The sequence below is a fragment of the Nipponia nippon genome, unplaced genomic scaffold, assembly GCF_047370975.1.
Source record: "Nipponia nippon isolate SJK-2023a ecotype South Korea unplaced genomic scaffold, ASM4737097v1 scaffold_4, whole genome shotgun sequence".
In the NCBI taxonomy this organism is placed as follows: Eukaryota; Metazoa; Chordata; class Aves; order Pelecaniformes; family Threskiornithidae; genus Nipponia; species Nipponia nippon.
This window is the reverse complement of record NW_028262358.1, coordinates 45403625-45425734: the sequence shown is the minus strand read 5'-3', so window position 1 is coordinate 45425734 and position 22110 is coordinate 45403625. Positions and strand designations below refer to the sequence as shown.

The window sequence follows — 22110 nt, the reverse complement described above, 5'->3', positions numbered from 1 at the left end:
TGGAAATCTCATTTGGAAATGACTGGCACATGTCTTCAACATCATCGGTTTCAGAGCTCTTGACAAAATCGTGCAGAAACTGGCCCTATGCCTCTGTGCACTTGTGGTACACCTGATTTTGGTTTATTTTTAAACTACTGAAACAAACACAAAATTGTGATGGCAATTACAAGCATGACAGAAGTCCTAGGCCATTTCTCCTTATAATGCTAATTTGAACAGGAAAATTAGATCAACTTCCTCTTGAGGGAGAAGCCAGAAAAGGAAAACAGATGCTAGATATGTGGAATTGGAAATGGAGGAAGTAACTCCATTCTTCGATTCCAGATTTTAATTTTAGGCTTTTGTTTTTCTAATATACAGATTCTGGTCCAGTTAAGTTGTATTCACTTGTTGAGTCACTATATTCAATCAAAACTCTTTCCAGGGCTCTCAGTTCTGCGGTGCCTCACAGCCTCTGGTGTATTTATCCTCCACACCTATTAGGGAGACAAGACTAGGGAGAAGCTGTATCCCCATATGAAAATACCGAGCAGCCTCAAGTCTCAGAGGAAGCATGAGCAGGAGAAGGCACTGACCTGGATTTCCCAAGTCACTGCCTAGCAGCTGAACCACTGGGTCACCTTCCCTGTAAAACCCGACTCTGTGAGTTACACTGTTTTTCTCCCCCTCTTTGTGCACGGGGTGGGCCAAGGAGATGAGGGTGGACTACTTAGCTATTCTTCAAGAAAAAAAGAACACAGAAGATACTAACAAGAGATTACCTGTTAGATATTTTACTTTAGCTCGTGCTCTTTCATCTGCATCAAAATACCACACTGTTATTGCGTACCTAGGGAAACAGATGGAAAAAGAACTCCTGAACTATGAAGAAAAAAAAAACAAACAGTGAAGCACTTGACATAAAACACAATCTAAATGAGATGACGCTTCTGCAGTCTGACAGATGAAAGATTTCATAAAGCACAAAGCACGCAGGTTTTTTTTCTGTTAGTTGGTATTGTCTGAACAGTCATTGAAAGGGTGACACTGATGATATAAGTTTACACTTCTTTGTCCTGATGCGTTGCTATTACAGTTCTTGCCCAGAACCTGTAATATAGCCTCTGTCTCACCTCGCCATGTGACCTCATCTTTTACTTTACTAGGTCAAGTCCATCACTGAGTCACACTGCAAGAACCTCTTTTTTTGAACACTGGCCATAAGGGAAAATTAACTACCCCTTCTTACACAGCTCCTCTGGTTTTCCACTGCCCACAGAGGATTTAAATATGAAATGCCAGCTATTGAGAAAAGACTTTAAGGAGCTTTAGTAAATGGCATTTCACCCTCTGGCTGCTCGGAGCACAAAGCGGGAGGGGAGGGCGGTACAGCCTCCCAAAATTCTGCAAGAGGACGTGCGGATGGCAGTTTCAAGTTACTTCTTGCAAAGGTACTTGTGTTATCTTACAGCTCCAGTCAATGTTCAGTGCTCTGGCCCTGCAAACCTGTTGCGACATGGGCAACAGGAAGCCTGGATCAAGGACTCCAGTGATTTACCTATTAACGCTATCTGGAAACACCACTGGGAATGTGGGGGCGGTGAATGCAGGACCTTTAGCATCATCCCCTGCCCTACTCTGAGGGACAAAGGAGATATCAGGTTCCCCCTGTGACTCAGACTGGGAGCAACTCCTCTAATACTCCAGAGGAAGAAAAGATTTGTGTATCAATGGTCGTTTCTGCCCCACAGCCCTCTCCCAATTCCCAAACTAGAATGTGGTGGCTTAGTTTGAAAATGACTATTTTCTAACAGCTCTCTCCCAACGAGAGGGGACATAAAACTGGAGCACCTAGTCAATCCTCCAGTAACACAGTAAGGTGCTGAGGACAAAGGGAAGGGAGGAGAGTGTAAAGCCTCTTATTACAGAGAAATAAGGAAGACAACACCCCTTGGCTAAGGTGGGGTCTGCTTATGGCTCTGTGTGCTCCTACCCAGTTCTGCCAAGTACACGCTCAGAAACTTCTGGTGTTTCCAGCCCTCCCTCCTACCCAGCCAAGAGGATGTCTTCTCCAAAATAAGAGATCAGACATTGGTACAAACTCATCAGCACAGCAGAAGCCTAATCAATCAATAGATAAAAAAACCCTTCTCATCATAGTGCCACTGGAACTGTACATGGAAAGACCCGGGATCAGGTCATAATTCACAGTGTCACTTATTTCTCATTAGGATTTGCTCATTTCTTGGTAAGAGAAGCATCGTGCAATATATAGAGAGTCCATCAGTCCTACCTTGTAGCAAATGCTGGCTGTACTTCATGAGGGTTGCGGCGATCAGACCAGAAGAATAGCAGTCTATCGAATTTGGGTTCAATATCAGCGAATTGGGCTTTACCTTCTGGAAATATCCGAAGGATGCCTCCACTTACCTACAAATTAAATATTTAAAACCAGTGCTTGAAAACAATGTCTCATTGTATTTAAAAGTACTGAATATCACATTTGAAAATATTTCAGACACTTGGAACTGAAATAAAAGCCCTTATCAGATGCTACAGAAATTATGAATCTACGCCTTTTCTGTCGATACGTTTCATTTAACAAAACGTTTTACGCGTTTGTCACTGAGTAATTTCAGAATGCTCGCAAATATTAAACCTCCATTCATGTTTAAGTAAAAAGCTGTGGGTTTAGATTGGTGGTTTTTTAGCTGCATTACCTACTCACAAAAAATGGACAAGACTGACTGGTATTACACAAGTGGCTAAAAATATGCCAATATAGATGAGAGAAACATTGTATTTCACACCTCAGTTTCACCTTTTCCCATTAAAGAGATTGCTTCATTTCAAAGCAGCACAAGTTTACATCATGTTGCTGTAATTAAGGTGAGGAAAGACTAGGAAACTTCAAACTAAAGCTTGAATCTGTATTACTCCTGGTCAATTCAGATCTCTTCCAGGCTCTGAAAAACAGTTGGACCTACCTATGCATGCCTAGAAAAAAGCACAGGTAGGTAGGGTTAATTCTTTCTAAGTCACTAGGTGGGGTTAATTATTTTTAAGTCATGTTAGCGTCTTCCTACTGATGGTATTGATGTTGTTAAATCTAACTATAGATAGCCACTGTAGGCCTTCATGGGAAAGTCATAACAGTACAAGTACTAACAAGGTAAATTGATGTAAATTACTTTTTTAATTGTGATCTAAATCAGCGAACAAGAAGTGACAATTTAGATCAATTTGTTCTGCTAAAGAAAATTGGAGCTGCTTTCTTTGCTAACCAATATACTTGGTAATATATTAATTTGTAATTTAAAATAGATTTTGCAGGAAATCAAATGCCTTTGTTCATAAATTAAATATCCAGCTAGTAAATTTTTTACAGTTATTGTGAAAATGCAATTTGCTTGACTTCTACACTCTAGCATGCATTCAGTTTTTTCCAGGAGAGAAGCCATAATCAACTAAAAATGCCCCAGAGCTGCATTTTAAGATGTTCAATCCAACCAGTGCACTTATAGGCGAAGATGCTATCATGGCAAGAAAGGCTAGTAATTTATTTTCTAATAGAAGGATCAAATTTGGCATTTCAAAGAGCAAGTGAGAAACAAAAAAGCTTCAAGTGCATTCATTTCTGACTCAGCTTTCTGATCTACCAGTTCTACAGGAGTATGTTATCAGTCTCACTGTCTCATCCAGCTCTTAGAAGAAATGGACAACATTCATCCAGCTCTTATAAGAAATGGACAGCACTCAAGAAAAGAAAGGGAGAAAAAAACCAACCAAACAAAAAAAACCCAAAAACCGAAACAACTCTCAGCTGCAACCTGTGTTATCCATATCTGGTGCACCCAATTCACAGAAACTGACTGCTTACGTGCTCTTCCGCATGCTGCTTCCTAAGTACGATAGAAGTATCAGTAGTTTTATCTTTTTTTCCATATACAATGCGAATAAACTTCTCCATAGCTAACTGCACAGCAATCAAGGAATAAACAAAGCTATCTTTGCATTACTCTCATGTGATTTCAACACAGCCAGTTAGCTACGTCCATTCTTTAAATCCACCTAATCCCACTGAATTACTAGTAAAATCCTGATTAAAAAGTTACTTTATCATAGTCACTACATCTATGGAGAGTTTTGAGTCACTGGTAGTAAATTCTTAGACCACTTGAACTGTGTTATAAATTCTTACCTATTCTACATCCTGTACCTACAATGATACAAAGACTTGTGCTGCTTTGAACTATACTGACACAGCAATAATCATAACACTTGGCTTATTTGAAACTGCTCCCAAGCTGCAGCATCTTTCTTTTTATAAGCATACTCAATTAAGTAATCTAGTTGCACAAACTGTAAACTCAAGATTCAACAGGAATATGAGGAGAAATAAACTAAAAGCAATTATCTTACAAATATTCTTTATTTACTCTTTGTGTGTGTGTGTGCAGGGGTGTTTACCATACAAATAATGTACAATAAGTTGCATAATTAGATATTTATGAAACTTGGATAATAGCAGATACTTATATGTACAGTTAAGAAACATATACCAAAAACATGCAACTTTCCTTCAATCTCACTGTCAAAGAGGTCCTGCTGGCATCATTCAAAACCTTGAAAATAAATGCCCTCATCTCTATCCGCTCCCACTAACAGCAGAGCCGGGGGGACAGGATACCCACAGTTAACATAATGTAAGAACACAACTAAGGCACAGAAAAAAGGACATGAACAACGACCTGTAGCAAAGGTGCATTAGCAAGCATACGTAGAAAAAAAAAGTTGTAGAAAATAAATTATTGCATACCTTGGCATCCCAGTCTTTATTAAGATAATATATACATGTAACACATCTTCCATCTCCATTTGGATTATCAACATGGCGCACGTATCCCGTTCCATTGCCTGGATAACAAGCCACCATAGCCTAGAGTCAAAGAATCAAACACGATAATTAATTTTATCTGTGTGTGGGGAAAAAGCCGACGTTTTATCTCTATTAATTCCTAAGTAAATCATACATAAGCAACATAAAAATTAAGTTAGAAATAATGGGAAAATAATTTCTTAATCTGTGTTTTCTTTCTAGTTAAAAACTGGTTTTGAACACAAACAGATGTCTACAACAAAGACATGAAAGACATTGACAGGAACACTCTCAATTAAGGTATGGAAGGTGGGGCTGCTCCCATGTTGTGACTAATCCTTCAGACTTCCCTCCCTTGAATGAAATACAAGGGAGGAAAAATGTCTTGTGTATAATTACATAGCATGTGCTTCTCCTTGTGATAAGAATACTCGCTTTCCAGTCTCAAGTTCACAGACAGCTATCTTGACTTTTTTTTTTTTTTCCTTCTGTGTGAGAATTCCTCCTCAAAAAGTAGCATCAAACCTTATTTTTAGGCCACTTTTTAGACAAGACCATTAGCCCATCTTACTCAATCACTCCAAGTGCATTCTTGGGCTTGTGTTTTGTCCTGTACATAGGAGGTCTTTGAACCTTTGTTGAAACAAGCCTACACATGTACAACAAAAACATCCTTTTTAGTCAAGAAGTGAGAAACTGAAAACCGACACCGAACAGTAATCTGCAATAACCTTCTGACATCAAACGATTCCCAGTACAGTAGTATGTTTAACTTCCCATGCTGCATTGAGCTCAGCTGACTTGAAAGGCCCCTAGAAGGTGGCTTGGTCTCTGAGTCTTCAGACACGCGGATGTGCGTGTGAAACAAACCGGCCATCTTGCTAACAGATGGCCTGATGAGCTTGATTAGCTATCAGTTCCCATGGCCAGCTTGGTGTACGGCACATCCCCATATCTTGATGCGTTTGCTGGAAATAGTAATCATTTCAGGTTTTTGAAAGAGATCAGAACAAAGTTTTCCAGGCCAAGTCATCCGCTGCCACCACAGTACTCAGACGTCTGCAGTGACAATATCCTATCTGCAAAAAGTTGTAATATGGATTTAAAAGAAAAGCAAAAAAGTGAGTTTCTACCAACAATCTGATACACTACTAACCTCAGTGAATGTCTGCTGTCTAAAAAATACCCAAAACTTTTAAATGCAATCATTCCTGTCTAGATTTAGCCTGGTTAAATTAGAATTTGAAGTCAGACCTCTGGATCGCAAACTCTTTCACCTTTCTTACGTCAAATATTAAAAACAGTTTTCCCAATAAATTGTTAACTGTGAAATGTAAGCCATCAGATTAAAAGTATTTCACATCAACAGTTTCAGTCCATTTTTTGCTTCATACTGATAACTTTAACTTTTCCCCCCTTTTGAAAATGTTAACAAATAAAGCTTCTCACAGTTTGCATTACTTGCAAGAAACTGTGCTTTGAGCAGGCTGAGAGATAGTTTACAGTAAATCAAGTTTACAGTTCAATCAGTAAAATATTTGTATATCACATGTAAGCAGAATGGATTTCACTAGAGCAGCAAACATTTTAAAATCTTTGTTTCCATATATATTCTAATAAGGGAAGAAGCAATTTTTTGGTAACTCCTTCTAGGCAGAAATGAGAACATAGTATTTGCCAAATAGTAGCACCACGGTTATAAAAAAACCTAATAATTAAGCCAACTTCATTCACATGAGATGAAAGTAACTACACTGCGTGAAAAGTACGCAAAACTACAAAATTCAAATACACTTGTAATTTTGAGATTAAGCACTTCAGCTTCTCAATCCCTTTACTGTAATCATAGTGTAGTCATCATTACAGATCTCACATTATGTAAACATATTACATGTATAAAGTAACATGACCGAATATTTGCCAAATCAGTTTTGCTGCAGGAAGATAAACCCACAAAAATCAAAACAGTGAGTTAAAGATACCAAATAATGTAATAAGGGTTCTGTAATTTCCTCTCTTATGGTGAAAAAAGGAACGAAACAAAAGCGAAGCTGGGCTGGAAGAGGAAGATAATGTTTCCACTGAAAGCCAACCCTCTTGAAAAAAAGTCCCACGTGCCACATAAACTCTATCAAGCTCTCATGGAGCAAGAACAGTGCTGAAAGCAGATGCAGGTCCAATCCTACTAACAAGGAAGTTTTAATTTAAGGGGTTTTGCCGATAAGTATCATGTAAATTAAACCCTGACATTAATTGTTGCTCAATATCTGCATGAAACAGCTACTAAAACTCATTCAGAATGAAGAAAACATTGACATCGAGTAGCTAGAGCAATGTCAATTATTACTGAAATCACGAGGAGTTAGACTCAGATATGAAAACGTCTTCACACACGTAAATAACCTGAATATCTGTCACTGAGCTAAAAAAGATAGTGTTAAAAGTTTAGGACAGTTCCCAGGTCTCTCTGGCCAATACAGGGTTTTTTTCAAAGGCACACTTGGTTGCCATCTGTTCCTCAAAAAGATAATTGTGCAGTTAGAGAAGCATAAATTTGCATCCAATTGCTATAGTTTCCTTTATAAGATACTGAAATGGGTACTTGTTCTCTTTGCTGAAGGGGAATCAAGAAAGGAATCTTTATCATCAACGTTGCTGGGGAAAGAAAAAAAGATGACCAGCAGCACTTTTTGGAAAGTCTGGAGAAACACCAGTTGTCATCAACTTCACATAAAGAGCAGCCATATTCAGTGTCAGAAGCGTTTCATACAGCCATTTGAGTCTAAAATACTGCCAATGTTTAAAAAAAGCCCTTGTTTTTGACTTTAGAGGCTGAAACTTCTGCTATCATCAACTGCAAGAGACGAGAAACAGTTTTGCTGCGATAACTTATCTAATATGTATTTGTTATAACAGTAAGAATGACTCAGCCTTTAGCGGCAAATTGGAAAGCAAACAAATTCGCGAATCGGCCAGTGTAGCATAATATACCGTGTTTTTGCCAGTTAGTGTCACAATTCCCTCTCCCCAGTTGAACTACGATAAGGAAAGTCACAAAGCTCAACAACTTACAGGGCATAGGAAATATACTGCTTTGCGAAACAACATGGAGTGAGTTCGTGTCAAACTGTCATGCACTGCAAGACTACCCACATGGAAAGGACAAAAAAGTAACCCAGGTAAATAATGAAGTCACGTACTTCTGTTGGTTGTTAACATTTTACAGTATAAATAAGCAAGCAAATACATGTATGCCAAGCAGAGAGAAAATGTGGGGTTTGTGGCTTTTTTTTTTTTTTAAAAAAACACTGTTAGAAGTTGTTAGCTCTCCAAAACGAAGAGCTACCTGTCTCATCAGTTCTCCCATAAAAGTCATCAATGAAGTCAACTTAAGGCATTACTTGCATTTTAATAGACAAGGCGATCTCCCCTTCCGTGCTTCTTGGGCATGACAATGTTTAAGCATTCAGTAATCTTAATTTCTGCAAGGAATATATTGAACTCACCCACTGGATTTGCTCACCCACTGGATTCCCTTTGCAAACACTTTTAAGATGAACCTCCTCTAACTCAGCAGCCTTCTCTCTTAGTCCAAGCACTCATGGCGAGCACAGGAGCTCTGTCCTAAGATACCCTCTGGAATTCGCGAGTAATCGAGAAGGCATGAAAGCGCCCTCACCACTCTGCAATCCGCCCAGCTTGGGTCTATCAAACCGAAGGACTCGCACACTTAAGAAGCTGCTGATCGCTCATTCACATACAGATGTTCTACTTGCAAACGTTTAACTCTGGAAAATTAACTTTAGGCCATCAGCCCAAACGAGCAACATTAAGTTGTTAACAGAAGAACTAACTGAAACCACAGATTTTTTTGCTAAGCATCGGCATCCTTAGAGCGTCAGCCATTACTCTAATTAACAATTAAATGCACGAAGGAAACATCAGAGGGAATAATCCATAGTCCATAGGGTTTTGTTCGCTATGTAAAGAGGCATCAGCTAAGACACCCAACCCTGGGAGCACACCACAGCAGCGTTTTATTTGGGAGTAGCCTCCACCTCCCTTCACAGAGGAGAATGACAGCCTCACCCATATCTAAAGGAAGACTTGCAGGTAAACAGACTGAAGCTTTTTCCTCTATCTTTTCCATTCCTCTCACAGCTGGATACCCGCAAGTTTAGGTGTTGTTCCTTAAAAAAAAAAAAAAAGGAAGCAATAATAGCAAACTCTTAGGCAAGAGGGGAAAATACCAGCTATGTGACAACGTAAAATTCCTTAAGAGAGAAAAAAACCCCAAACCACAAACATAAAATGGAGAGAGGACATGTGTTCTGTCATATTAATTTATTAATGTAAAATAACTTTATTGTTTAGCTCTGATTAAAGAAAGCTGCATCAGTCAAGGAGATGTCACTTTTGCTGTTTGCTGAAGGAACTGCAAATCTCAGTGAGCAAAACAAGATGTCTAAACGCAAGACCGATGACTTCCTACCAAAATTTATCAGATGCTCTCACAAAGACTTCACTGGAAATCCTTAGCATGGGTCATCTGACAGATTATTCAAAGAAAGAAAGAAAAAAAAAAAAACCCCACACACACTGCTGGAATGAAGAACCAAAGAAAAGGAAAAAAAAAAAAATCTGACCTGTCCCTGTTTGGTTCGTCTGTGATGTACTTCAATAATTTGTTCATCCCTGACAAACAACAGTCCTGAGGAAATACGTTTCAGTTTAAGCACATGTCAGCCTAAGGTTTCTCACAAGGTGTACAAAATAACAATCAAACTGAAGGGAAAAAAGACTGCACTGGTACTACCTGGTGTGAGCAGTGTCAAGATTACTGACAAACATGCTAACGTGGTAAAACTTGGCTTGGATTCATAACTTCTCCTGCAAATTCTTCACAAGCAGAGACAGAAACTTGCAACAGAAAGAAAAATATCAACGGGGAGAAACTCCTGTCAGCCTTATGCAAAACAGAGGAAGTTGAAAGGGGTAAAATAAACTCTTTAGGACACAGCTAATCCATGTATTTCCCTACTAACTTTCATCTGAGTAAAACTTTATGCTGATATCCTCCATGATCTAGTAACCAAGGCTAGAGAACTAAGTTTTCACACAAGTCAACACTGTGAAACTGGAAGAGCTGGAGAAAAATATCAGTCCCTGCAAAGACTCCCTCATTAAAAATCCATACCTTGCAACTGGAGAACCTGCAAGAGGAAAGCAAACTACTACTTCTGGGCTTAAAAATTAAACAACTCAGTAGTTCACATGTTCCCAAGAGAGAATGGGAATCAGTAAATTTGAGTTAGAAGCTAACATAAAGAAGAGATTGACACATTGCAGCAGCTTTGAATCATTTATCTTTAAGCCCTCTTTCCTAATACTAAGTTACCACTACAGCCATTCAATTTGTCTATTAGCAAAGGTGTATGAGCTATTACTTTCTATTGCATTTTTCTCTGCAGATATGATAAAACACCTAGCTGCAGATTAAAAAACAAACAAACAAACAAAAAAACCCAACAAACCAAAACCCAAACAACCCCAAAATCCCCAACTACTTCAAATACCAGCTATTTGGGTCATCTTCTGGCAAGCGCAGAGCAAGCTGCTCTTCTAGGAAAAAAACGACTGAAGGCAGGGGCGACAAGCACGGTTCACCCCTCTCCTGTGGCTGCTGAAAGTAGCAGCAGGAGTTTTAACAGGCAAGTAGGCTTGGCAAAGCTAAAGGGAAGGCAAACTGAACTGAGAACAGAGATGAAAAATGAACTCAGATAGGAAGGGAGAGAGGAAAAACTGAGAGTTGACATAGCTGCTTACACTATAAATAGAAGCGACGCACAGCTACGTACATGGATTGTATCTTCCATGAGCTTCTAGAGAGTTGAGAATCTAATGGTAACCTGACCTACCTCACTCCTTCCCGGGCCTTTCAATGCAGTGGCCAATACAAGAGTTCTACTTACTTTCATAGAACTGCATTTTATAAGCATACAAAATCAAGCAATGTAACACACCACCAAAAGTTTGGCACAACAGATTAATCCTTTTACTATGTTGTTTATTTCTAACTTGCCAACAGATGTTGATTTCTCAGACTGAACTTCAGAGAAAGCTTTGCCAACCTAGCAGTTCAGCAGCAGGCTCTTCAACTTCTCTTCAAATTAAGTCACTGCTTTACTCTTGTCTTCAGTTTTATGCGACGTTTACCTGCTTACAACATTCACTTCACACATCCTAATAAACTGACACAAACAGAAGGCAGAAACTTTCATGCTGGTTCAGTGGCCGCCTTCAGCCCAGCACTCCAGGGCCAGAAGATCCACATGGAGTTTGGATCCAAACACCTTGAAGGTAACCAGGCTGCCACTCAGCAAACAAGCTCAGGTATTTTTCGCTGTAGCTACACAAGGTCTGGTACTCCCCCTTTACTGTTCAATTCTAATTGTGCTCAACAGCACGATCATACAAAGTTGATTTCCAAATATCACTCCTTTCATTCATGCATGCACATATAGGCTCTTAAGGGATGTTCACGAGCTCTTGAATTGCTGAAGAAATGTGCATACAAGTTTCGATAATTCATCAGTTCTTCAAAACGGCACAGGACAAACCCAGAACTGCAGTTGCTTAAGTCCAATATTCAGGAATTGACTGCGAACGTGGGATGTGCTCACGCTTTGATGAATACATCTAATAAATAAAAAACTTACATAGGATAGAGAAGCTCCCACAAAACTATCAAGCAAGAGCCATTTACCTGGGGGAGATGGTGGAGATTCTCGCCATGGGGACAGAAGGCACAGAGGCTTTGACTGAGCCCTGAGGAAAGCAGGGCAATTGGAGAAATGCATCTCAAAAGGTGAACCGATGTGCGACTGAAACCAGTGTTATAGACAGACATAACAGGAAGGCCTAAAATACACTTCCTAACTCCCAGCTGAAGTCCTGCAGCCCCCACCACTACTAAACTGAGATAACAACATTTACACATTAATGAGGTTCTCTCTGCTCTCCTGTACCTGAGCTTGTAAAGCTGCAAGTCTCAAATCTCCAAAGGCAAAGAGAAGAGATCACTGAGTCAGCTTACAAGCTTCCGGGGGAAAAAAATAAAGATTGTATCTTCCTTAATAGTTAACACACTGGCATTTTCCAGGCTGCTAGCAAAGTTAGGTAGGACATTCCTATTCTCAAAATTGTGCCAGTTTAACCAAAAGGTGCTGGTTTAAAACTGGATCAGCAAAACTGGTGCAAATACCCTTGCAGTCCTTCAATCTTTTCAAGGCCTAGCTTCCATTAACTTAATCTAACTGCTTATTAGGGAAATAAATTAGGAAAATAAAACTGTGTTCAAATCTAAAAAAGTATACAGAGTTGTGCACTGGCTTAAACAGGGTATTAAAAGAAAAAAAAGTAAAGTTTATCTAGTGCATCTCTGAATATAAACAATGTCTTCAAGCCTAAAGCACCTGCATTCCCTTAAGGAAAAAAAGAAAAAAAAAAAAAAATTTAACGTGAGCACATCCAAGCTATGTTAGTGCTTCAAAACACTAATAGCTCCCCTAAGGTTCAACATGACACATTCTGATCGTTTTGATATCAAAGTCTACTACAAACTTTAAAAAAGTCAACAACCTAGAAAAAAACAAACAAAAAAATCCCCCAGATATACCTAATAGAGGCTTCCCAAAGAAGGTAGATGAAAAGCACTGTCACCAGGGGCAGAAAGTTCTCTCTCAAAAGCCTAGGAGCAAACACAACACTTGAATTCACAGCTGAGAAGGGTTTAAAGCATACTTTGATGTGTCAGCCTAAATCTCTCTACGTTATGATTAAATAAGTTGACCAATACACTTCAGATTCAAACAACTGTTGAATAATGTAAAATGTGTTTGCAGAATTGGCTGGCCTGCATGGATAACTCCCCGGTCCCTCCAAGAGAAGCAGACTGGTGACTCAGTGTTTTGGCGCAGTACAAAAATCTGAGAGAGAAGTCAGTCAATCAACACAGATTTTAAGAGTCTGTTTTTAATTTAACATCATAAATGCTTTGAAATGAACAATGCCATTTAGAAAATAAGTACTTTGAAACGTTTTTCCCCCCAAGATGGGGCAGAACATTCTGCTCTTGCCTGAGACTAGTCAACTTACTAGTTTCACCACTAACCATTCAGAAAGAGCAGAGAAGCAACGTCTTTAAGAACTAAAAATAACACAACACAAACAAATTACAACAGTGCACTAAAATAGTAAAAAGTTAGGTCTCATTTGGCTACATCACTTAAAATATATTCTGACAGTAGTTTGTGCACAGCAGATCTCTGGAGCCAACCGCATGACATCAGCAGGCACACTGATGAATGACACATGAAAAAGCATGATTACCTATTTTAAGACTATTACATCCGATCAGTGAAGTTGTTCAGTTGTGTGAGATCTACTGGATGAACCGAACTTAAGATTACCTTAAAAATAAAGCATGCACACTAGCCCGAACTTCAAAGCTGGAGACGTTTTATACTTCTCAATACCAGGAGAGGCTGGGGAGGAAAAAACCCTAAGGATTAAGGGTGGGCAAGGGGTGGTTGGTTTTTGTTTTTATTTTTAAACAAAACCTCACTGTACTTTCTGTGAAAGTGAATGGCTGAGAGATTTGCCATTTAAAGAATATCACTCATCATCACTACCATTCTCCCCCCATAACTATACATACCCAGAAGCCTAGAACTTCTTCCCTATAGAAGATAAGAAACTGTACGTGATAGTTTTGCTAAATACTAGGAGATGTATATATAAAAAAGGACTGATTTTAGTTACTTCATTTCTTACTTAAAACTGTAATTTTGTTTCTGCTTTAAGGAGCAAAATAACCATATAACTGAAGCTTAGCTTGCAGGAAAGATCTCTTTATATAAACTTGAATGTTGTACAACTGGGTGGTAAGAGGACTACATGTTTAGTACTATGGTTAGCTAGATACTTGAAGGTACTTGTGTATTCTAAGTATCTTAAGTTTGCTGCATCTACACAAATATTTACTGAAGTGTCCAAGTCAAGGTCTCGGCTACCACCTCTAGATTTTAACCACAGAAGGATTTACTGCCATAAACAGTGTGTTGAGGAAATTAATTTTTAAAATAGTTTTTAATGATATTTGCAAGGGGACATACATGATTCAGCATGCCCACAGCATTCCAAACTTGACACCATACACTACAGCTATTCACTCCCACTATTAAGAGTCCAGACAATTCTTTGAAATTATTTATAAATTAAAAAACCAAATAACTGTGCACTGAAATGCTAATAGACAAAGCACTGCTTTAATTTATATTAACACTACACAAAAGTCTGACTAAGGTTTAAAGCCAAATAGCAACGAACAGCCTGTAATATGCTTTCAAGTCACCTACAATTTAAATCCAAGAAATGCTGACTCTGCCCATGTTGATTTTTGTGGGCTTTCACACATAAACTGTCTCCATCCAAGCCTGTCTTTACAATCCCACCATCACACTGTAATAGAGCCTCTCTCCCAGCTGGTATAAACAACACTTGGGGTTTTTTTGGTTTTAACCAGATCACCCAGTGTACCCAGTTCAAACGTAAGCAGGCATTATACAAATCTACTGGCATTCCAGCTGTGTCGGGCTCCCATCAGTGCTCAGGGAAAGCCTTGAGGAACAGCTGAGGCCCCACAGAGTTAAGGGCTGACCATAAACGCCAGGAGCAGGACTGCTGACGTCGGCACGCGAGTCAGAAAAGCATCTCCAAAACCCACCCCTTCCGTGTATGTCCCAGCAGAGCCAGCCACGTTACTTCGGGTTAAGGAGGCATTCTGCTGCAGCGGGGAGGCTGCTCCGGCTCAGTGCAACTGCGGGGGGAAGGCGGCTCAGGAATGCGATGTATTTGCTCTACGAGTATGTGGCCATGTGAGCACGAGAAAGATCTGAATGTACCCAATACTGACTCCAGGCAGTGAGAAACACCTGAGGAAACTGCCCACCCTCGCCTCGCCTCGCCCCAAATGCCAATTCAGGTGACTCTACAGCAAATTTACACTCCTGGCAGCAACAGGATCACCTTTAGGTTAGGACCTCCTGCAGAGAGCAGAGCTCCCTGGTGCTGCTCCAACAGGCTTTTCCCAACTCTCCCCATTGGTGGCAACCACTTATGCCCCAAGAGACCAGCGTGATGGAAACACACATCACCCTCATGCCTTGGGAAAAATAAAAAGTGCTGCATTACCAACTATCAACTGATTAGAAGGAACCCATCTGGTTTGTTCCAAGGCCATTTATACTTGGCATTAGGAAACTGCTACAAAAACGAATCCAGGCAAAAAATGTACCTACTTTCCTCCTTGCCACTATTTCAGTAACAAAAATAATATTTTATTTTATATATTCATCAAATTATTCACCCTTCCTAAAAGGCAAGTAGACTATTCCACAGATCGGCCCTTTTCTGTCAACAACAACTAGAATATCTGTTGATGCTATCTGTCAAGGCTCCTGTCAATCACCATTGCTATGACTGTCTGTAACTCGACAAGTATCATGCTTAGAAGTAGGACGCTAACCTCAAACTCTGCTCTAAAAATCAGAAGGCAGCAGATCCCAAACTCCTCAAAAAGTGATGATGTAAGAAGAAACGCTATAAATGTATGAAACCCGACATTGAGGGGAACAAGAAGAAAGCCTCTCTGAAACAACTTGTCACCAAGATCTTCTTCCTCTTTCAAGGCATTCAGAAGAGCACAGAACCAGGACCTCTCTCCCCAAATGCTCACAGAGAAAGTTAGAAATCCTAACACCGGCTGAGTTAGCATACAGCCAGTACTTACATACTCTTAAACCTTCTTAACAGCACCACATTTAGTAAAAAAGGGAAGTACGCTGTTCCACATCCCACCCAGAAATGATGGATCTCAAGACAGGACATGCACACCTCATTTTCTCATGCTTCTGCAGAAAGGTTTTTCTGTCTGTCCCTAAAAGTCCAATCAGCAGGAACTCTTCTGGTAAGCCAAAGGACAGCCAGGGCTTTACAACTTACCGTACTCACTGGGGAGAAATTGCAGGGATTAGCAATGGCAACCTAGATCAGAGGTGTCACGTCAGACCATGAGGAAGGACTGTTCCACAGGATATATTTATGCAACCTACATGCAAGATCTGCAGAGCCTAAGGTTTATTTTTCAAAGCCTGTTCCCAGCTTTAAGTTCTGACCAAGATAAAAAAATATATGCAAGAACATAATTGATGAAAAACTGTTTGCCTCAGTCTGCAAACACCCTGAAACAACTCAAGGACATGAACTCATCATCACCTTAAGCAACAGCAGTGGAAATTACTGATGCACAGGTGATGTACAGTGAATCGAAAGGCAGATGACGAAAGAGAAGCAGACACCAGAAGGAACAGCAGCGCTGACAGAAGTCTGCATTACTGGAAGGGGGAAAATAATGCCGACTACCATGAGAACTAAGGAACAAGTGGAACAACAATCAATTCTGCAGAATACTAGATTCCAGATTTCTATACAAGAAATCAACTTCCCCTTCAAGTCAGCAGGCAACCACTTCAGATTTCAGGGCTGGCAGAAGTGTATTTTTCAGCCACAGACTGTATTTTAAAATGAAATTTCTACATCATTACTGAAAATAAACAACAGATCTTCTAAAACATGTATCTATTAAGTACACTAACAGTGGATAGTAGTTTCTCAATAGGAGACTGCATTTCAGGAAGCTACCCTGGGCAGTCAATTGATTTACTAACGTCTGTTATGTGTACTAGATAGCCCTGTATCTTTACACTGAAGATACTACAGATCCCAGAACTCACTCTGTATCCTCTCGAAGTCTTCACCTGATCTGATATGTGCAACCAAAGAAGAAGAAAACCGATTCTGAAGCCAGAGAAAGGCTGAAGGGAAGAAGAGGGAGGAAGAGGAGGAGCAGGTAAGAACCCGTGGACGGCAGAGGTTCTTGCCAAACATGCGCTGTGATAACAAAGCGAGCGAGTTCCACAGCACAGGTTTTAATTGCGACTGCCCTGCTACTAACCCCATGAAATCAAGCTGCAAGCACTAACGACTGAGATACCCCATCAGGCCTCAGCTATAATTGCTCTTCTGTGTCCTCTGGTCCCTTAATCACCCGCACTACAAAACATCTCGGGCATCAGAGGTTACTGTCAGCACACAGAATTGCAACTGAAAATAAGGAAAAAAGCCACCGCTCCACACACAGCACAGTACTATCGTGCTCATATCCACCCACTGTACGCAGAAGGCTGCTCACACAGCCTGTCTCCCAGATACAATATTCACGTGGAGTGGCTTTGCAAAAAGCTAACTAGGAACAAAAAAAGTCAATTCAAATTGCAGGTGCTGTAACAACAGGTAACTGCAATGTTCCTAACAAAATTCTTTCATTAGTTCCAAATGGAATTGACTTATTTCATGTTTTAAATAATTACCTAGTTTTTGCTGGGGGGCTGGTGCACACAAAATTATTATATATGAAGATTTAGCTTATATTTAATTATAAATTCTTCAGGGAAAGCACTGGTTTTGTATTGCTTATTCCCATGAGCAAAATGGGTTTCAAGTCTATAGGCAGTAACACATAACAATATTATCTGGTTACTTAAAAACTGTTTAAAACTAAATTCACAAATAGGAAAACAACAGAGCTTAGGATGCAATCCGAAAACAACACAGCCCAGGATGCTCAAGAGGAGCCAGCAGTGTGCTGTGGCAGCTGGGAAGGAGAGGAGCACCCCGGGTGGCGCTACCAGGAGCAGAGCCTGCGGACTGAGGGAGATGACGATCCCCCTCACCCAGCACTTGTTGGTCCCCAGCCCATACCACTGCACGGGGCTCTTGCAGGTGCAGGGCTTTGCCTTTGCCCTTGCTGACCTCCATAAGGCTGCTGTTGGCCCATGCCTCCAGCCTGTCTGTATCTCTCTGAATGGCAGCTCTGCCCTCAAGCGTATCGACTGGTCCCCCAGCTTGGCACACAAACCAACCCTCAAGTGCCAGGAAAAAGACTGTAATATATTTTATTCCCAGGATCAATACAAGCAATGCTATGCAGCTGTCAGCAAGACTACTGAAAGTTACTGCAGAAAACAAGAATTTTCTTCCTCTGTAAAGGCAACCTCAATTAAGGGTTCCAAAGCCAAGATAACTCTTCCTTGCAAATGAAGGCCAGCTGACGAAAAAAAGTGTAAGGGGTTTTTCAAAGGGAGAAATCTCAAAGGGCCTCCATCTTCCTATCACTGGCAAATTCTGTTCTCCACCAAGCCCCAGAAGAATTCCTTCACTCCCTCTGGAAAGCTGTACCCAAACTAGGGGCGGGGGGGGCGGGGAATAAAAAGAAAAAAAAAAAAAAAAAAGAATGTTTTGGAATCTTCCCTCATTCTAAGGCAATTTTTCTCTGGGATTTTACTATGGAGCTATTACCAGCTGAACTGTTGAAGCTGAAGCCTCAATGGCGAGGAAGGGTCATTTCTTGCTAGCTTTGTCTTTCAATGGATGTACCTACGCAGTAGCAGGGTGTGTGTTTAGAAAGACTAAAAGGCCCAGTAAAAAGTAAACATCAGAAGCAACACTTCGCCAACATCCATGTTGCTATATCAGAAGACAAACTGAAAATAAAGGTAGTAGTATCTTCATCTACATTTCTTGTCCTGTAAAGGAATACTATTTTCCATGTTTGCAAGGCTCTTTATAAGGCTATAGGACTAAATAGGTAAAAATAATGTATGTTTATCTTGTTAATACCTATATAGCCTACAATATAATTTTGGCGTAGCCTTTGGCTCATGAGAGAGACCACTCCCGTTTTCTATTTTCGCTGAGGAAAATGACAAAGTCAGGACTCCAGTCTAGGAACTCCTGTGTTGTTCTTGAGCCTGTGCCAGGTGTTAGGAGGCCTTCGGGAGTCGCTACATGTCATTTTCTCCAAGCTATAATGGAGATTTAATAAAAATGTACTCGAGGCATTAATTTTAATGCAAAAATTAGACATTTTTAAGTATAAAGCATTTTAAGTGTGGCTCTTACTCCTGAGGCATTCCAAAGTACTGGAACAGGCAAAGCAAATAGCAATAAACCAGTAAATTGCGATAGGAATTTCACTACAGCAAACTAACCTCCTTTCAGTGAAAAATGAGAGTTACCAGCAGGATCCCCGCAGGACCTGTACTTTTCATACCTGACCTGGGAAAAGGGGGTGAGCACAGCAGAGCGGCAATGTTTATGTATAATATGGATATATGTTGCATAATCCATCCTTGCCCTGACTGCAGAAAGAGGCACAGAAGAGTAAAATGATGCCAAGTGCCCGGACAATAAAATGGCAGGTGAAATTCAGTAAAGAGTAAATGCAAAGGAATACTCTCGGGAGGAAAAAGAACACAACTCCTCCTTCTACACAGAGATGTCTTCTAAATTGGATAGCATCACTTTAGAAAAAAAAACAACAACCTGTAGTAAATACAGGCAGTTCTCCTAAGAACATCACCTCAGCACAGCAGCAGAGGCAACTGAAGTGTCATAAATCACTAGACAGGGAAAGGCGACACAGAATACATCACTATGCCAGCATACAAATTCATGATGTACTTGTACACTAATACTGTAATTCTGGTTGCCTTAAAGGGGGATTAGCAGAACCAGAAAAGCAAAAGCTGCACAGAAGGGCAGCAGGAATGACCAGAAATGTGGAACAGTACCCATCTGAAGACATACTAAAAAGACTACAATTCTTCAGTTTAGGAGGGAAAAACTGTCACCTGAAAAACATATGGAAGAAAATGCCAGACTTCTAAAACCATAAAAAGTAAAACTACTGGGAAATGAGTTTTCACAATACAGAGTCTAGGAGACATTGAAATCACCAGGCAGTAGGTTTTAAACAAAAGGAAGTTCCTTTTCCATCTAATCAAACTGTGGAACTTGTTGTTACAGGATGTTGCAGAGGCCAAAAGTACAACTGGCTTTTAAAACAAGATTACATAAATTAATGGTGAATATGTCCATCCATCTGTGCGTACTACGAGCAGTGGTCCAGATGCAACCTCTGCCTCAGAGAGCTCCTGAATTGCCAGAAGGTGAGTGATATATAAGAGCGTCAGTTTATATACATTTCAAAGCTTCATATACACACCAATTATTTATTATTTACAACAAATACATAACAGTATGAACACAGATGACAAATACTTGTGTGAAACGGAGACATCCAATAAGGAAGAACGCCCATCTAGCAAACATGAGAGGGCAGCTTGCTAGAATCTGAAACTGATTAGCCAGAGCGCAAAAACAGTCTAAGTTTTGAGCAGAGTGGATCATCAACAATAACAACGGCTGGTTTATACTTTGTTTCACTACATTTTTTAGTTGGTTTTCTTGTTTGGGTTTTTTTTGTTGTTGGTTTTTTTTTTTTTTTACAGCAAGACTGGATCCTCTTCAAAAACACATAGCCTTAACCTACAATTCAGGGATGATCTAGCATCTAGCTCATACAGAAGGTCACTCCAGATGAGCACAACTCCATCTGGCTTCAATTTGCGACTAGATATAGGGCACGGATGGTCAAACTGGCATCTCCCGAGAGGCATGCGGCTCTTATCTCTCGAACGCAGTCCTTGCGGAGGATAGCCCATCCGCAGGGTGCCTGCAACTGCTGAATACCTGGCAGACAGCAGCAACTGAGGCGAGCCTCGTCCTCTGCAGCCGCCTCTCTTGGCACCTGCTCCTTCGCCCTTCTCCTCTCCCTCACCAGCAAAGGAACCCAGCACTGCAGACCAAGGTCTCCAGGGGAGCGCAGGCAGGAGCAGCAAGCACGCGTGGGGAGTACAGATGGAAGAAGAATGGCTACAAGTTAAAATCAGGGGTGAGGATTGTAACTTGAGAGCTGCAGGTTTTTGATTCATACAACAGCCTGACAAAATATACGAGCCTGACTCTTACTCTTTCAAAGGTTCCCCCCTCACGCTTCTCTGATACTGTTTTTAATGTTAAGTGGGTGGCATTTTTCTTAAGTAAAATAAAACTAAAATGTACTGAAAATAATTTTGTCCAGATGTTTGTAACAAATTTGCTACATGAAGTAAAAATATGGTAAACATTAAAGTAAAGCACTTTTTGGTAGTTTGTGGCTTTGAAACAGCGTATTTCACTTTTCTGGCTGTCTAGCAAAGAAAGGATAGCTATCCCTGGTGCACTATGCCCTCTCACTGTAGAAGAGGTCCCAAAATCATACATAAATAATTTTGGAGAGAAAGCATGAGCCCCCCTATAAATAAATAGTTGATTTTAATTTCTTAAATTTTTGCTTAAATCAGTCTTGTGAAGTGTATACATGCTTTAAATCAGCAAGGTATTCCACGACAGGACTGCGTAATGGGCATATGCACATATGAACTGTACAACAGGCAACATGGGAGGAAACAGTGAAGAGGCAGCAGCACAGACTGCAGTACAAGTGGCCACCTGGATGACCAAAAGGGATTCAACCCAGGAGTATTTCAAACTGTTACATTACTTACATATCCGACCACAATGTTCCTTTAAGCAGCAAATGACCACTAGTAGGAAGACAGACTTCCTGCCACTTCACTCAAAGATGCAATAAGCAGGACTCACTACTGACTGTGCCACTGCTGGAAAAAAAACCTGTTTTAGCAGACTGCAAAAATTGGCTTGTTTTGTATCTCCTCCGCACCAAACTGCAGTGTTTTTTTTCCACAGGAGGGCTGAGGTTGGCAGGCATCTCTGGAGATCATCTGGTCCCCCTGCTCAGAGCTGGGTCACCCACAGCAGGTTGGGTGACCAGCAGTCAGGTTTTGAATACCTCCAAGGATGGAGACTCCACCACCTCTCTGGCAACGTTCTTCTCCGTTTGATCACCCTCACAGTGCAAAAAGTGTTTCTTACATTTAAAGGGAATTTTTTGCATTTCAGTGTGCCCACTGTCTTGCCACTGGGCACCGCTGAGAAAAGCCTGTCTCCTTCTTCACTCCCCCCATCAGGTATCTGTACACACTGGTACCCCCGCACCTTCTCCTCCCCAGCATAAACAGCCCCAGCTCTCTCAGCCTCTTCCCGTATGACCTGAAAAAAGCAAATCCACTATTGTGAAGAGTGCTACTGACTGGCTGATGCCCTGTCATATAGGGGCTAGAGGAGACACAAATAAGGTTAAACCCAACAGAGGTACAATTAGC

At 40.5% G+C, this 22110-nt stretch overlaps 1 protein-coding gene and 1 long non-coding RNA gene across 8 annotated transcripts in view; one reads left to right on the top strand and one right to left on the bottom strand.

The window, feature by feature from the left end:
- EGLN1 (egl-9 family hypoxia inducible factor 1) overlaps positions 1–22110 on the bottom strand; it is a 38035-nt gene that overhangs the window by 4056 nt on the left and 11869 nt on the right. For 4 of the 6 annotated variants that reach the window (XR_015708449.1, XR_015708450.1, XM_087775841.1 and 1 more), the window contains exons 2-4: positions 4802–4921; positions 2276–2412; positions 765–832 (exon numbers count right to left, since the gene is read on the bottom strand). Coding sequence is in view for 3 of the 6 variants with exons in the window: in XM_087775841.1 (XP_087631967.1) it covers positions 765–832; positions 2276–2412; positions 4802–4921 (325 nt within the window). In the remaining 3 variants the exon portion in view is untranslated. Of the gene's footprint in view, positions 1–764; positions 865–2275; positions 2413–4801; positions 4922–5759; positions 5830–8950; positions 9052–22110 lie in introns of those variants that run through there. The other 2 variants (XR_015708451.1, XM_087775842.1) reach the window with 2 other exon arrangements.
- On the top strand, positions 6778–20564 carry LOC148053283 (uncharacterized). 2 transcript variants are annotated; one of them, XR_015708452.1, is made up of 3 exons: positions 6778–8040; positions 16669–16832; positions 19850–20564. It is a non-coding gene; the product is annotated as an uncharacterized LOC148053283 (long non-coding RNA). The 2 variants fall into 2 exon arrangements; XR_015708453.1 differs by lacking the exon at positions 6778–8040 and having other exon boundaries at positions 12882–16832; positions 19850–19992; positions 20335–20564.